This window comes from Nematolebias whitei, chromosome 5 (genome assembly GCF_014905685.2).
Source record: "Nematolebias whitei isolate Nwh7 chromosome 5, NemWhi1, whole genome shotgun sequence".
Lineage (NCBI taxonomy): Eukaryota > Metazoa > Chordata > Actinopteri > Cyprinodontiformes > Rivulidae > Nematolebias > Nematolebias whitei.
Genome location: NC_056502.1, coordinates 1,323,400 through 1,324,220, shown reverse-complemented (window position 1 = coordinate 1,324,220; position 821 = coordinate 1,323,400). Strand labels below are relative to the sequence as shown.

The window sequence follows — 821 nt, the reverse complement described above, 5'->3', positions numbered from 1 at the left end:
GTCTGAGGACAGGTGAGTCTGAGGACAGGTGAGTCAGAGGACAGGTGTCCCATTGATATAAACCTGTTCCTGGGTGTGGGGTAGCTCACCTTGATACAAGCTCCGGGGTAGATCTTGTGAACGCCGTCACCAGGTGCTCGGCCCGCCTCCCGGTCCAGGTAGTAACTCTGAACAAACACAGAGTGGTCGCTGAGGCAGCGCATCCAGACGTCCCCCTCCCCTCGACACTCCAGCTGGACCCCCCGACCGATGTGCAGCCTGCAGGACCGCAGGAACACAGAGGAACTCTGAGCTGCAACCAGAACTGCTGGTGTGAAGACGGTCTAAGATGATCAGAACTGATCTGAACCGGGTCACCTGGAGCGGTGGCTGGCTGCAGTACGGTGTACGTTGCTCAGCTGTCCCAAACAGAACCGATCCCCTCCTGACGGGTCCATGTAGCCGTCCACAGTCACCAGAGGACAGCTGGACTGGACCTTAAACATCTCACCAACCTGAACGTCCAATTCAAAGTACGAGATGGAGCACCAGAACTCCGGACCTGCAGGGCGGATGGTGAGACATTGGACTGAGACATGGAGCAGGGGACAATATTGTTTGACAGGGCGGGACACTTTCCTGTTTGGAACAAGCAGGGACATAATGTTGGACAGGTGTCTCACCTGGATGGTTGGATACGGGCTGTGGATACGGAGCAGCACGGTGATGCTGCGACCCTGAAGAACCAAACACAGACTCAGAACCACTCAGAACCACTCACATACCTGCAAACTCAGAAGGGATGAAAAAGGTGACAAACCTAGGGCCTGTAGGAGGGGGGG

At 56.0% G+C, this 821-nt stretch overlaps 1 protein-coding gene across 1 annotated transcript in view; it reads right to left on the bottom strand.

Annotated features, from left to right (window-relative positions):
* LOC119409772 (mothers against decapentaplegic homolog 4) overlaps positions 1-821 on the bottom strand; it is a 14,516-nt gene that overhangs the window by 751 nt on the left and 12,944 nt on the right. Inside the window, exons 7-9 of the mRNA XM_037676670.1 lie at positions 663-716; positions 358-541; positions 90-258 (exon numbers count right to left, since the gene is read on the bottom strand). Of these exons, the coding sequence (XP_037532598.1) occupies positions 90-258; positions 358-541; positions 663-716 (407 nt within the window). The remainder of the gene's footprint in view (positions 1-89; positions 259-357; positions 542-662; positions 717-821) is intronic.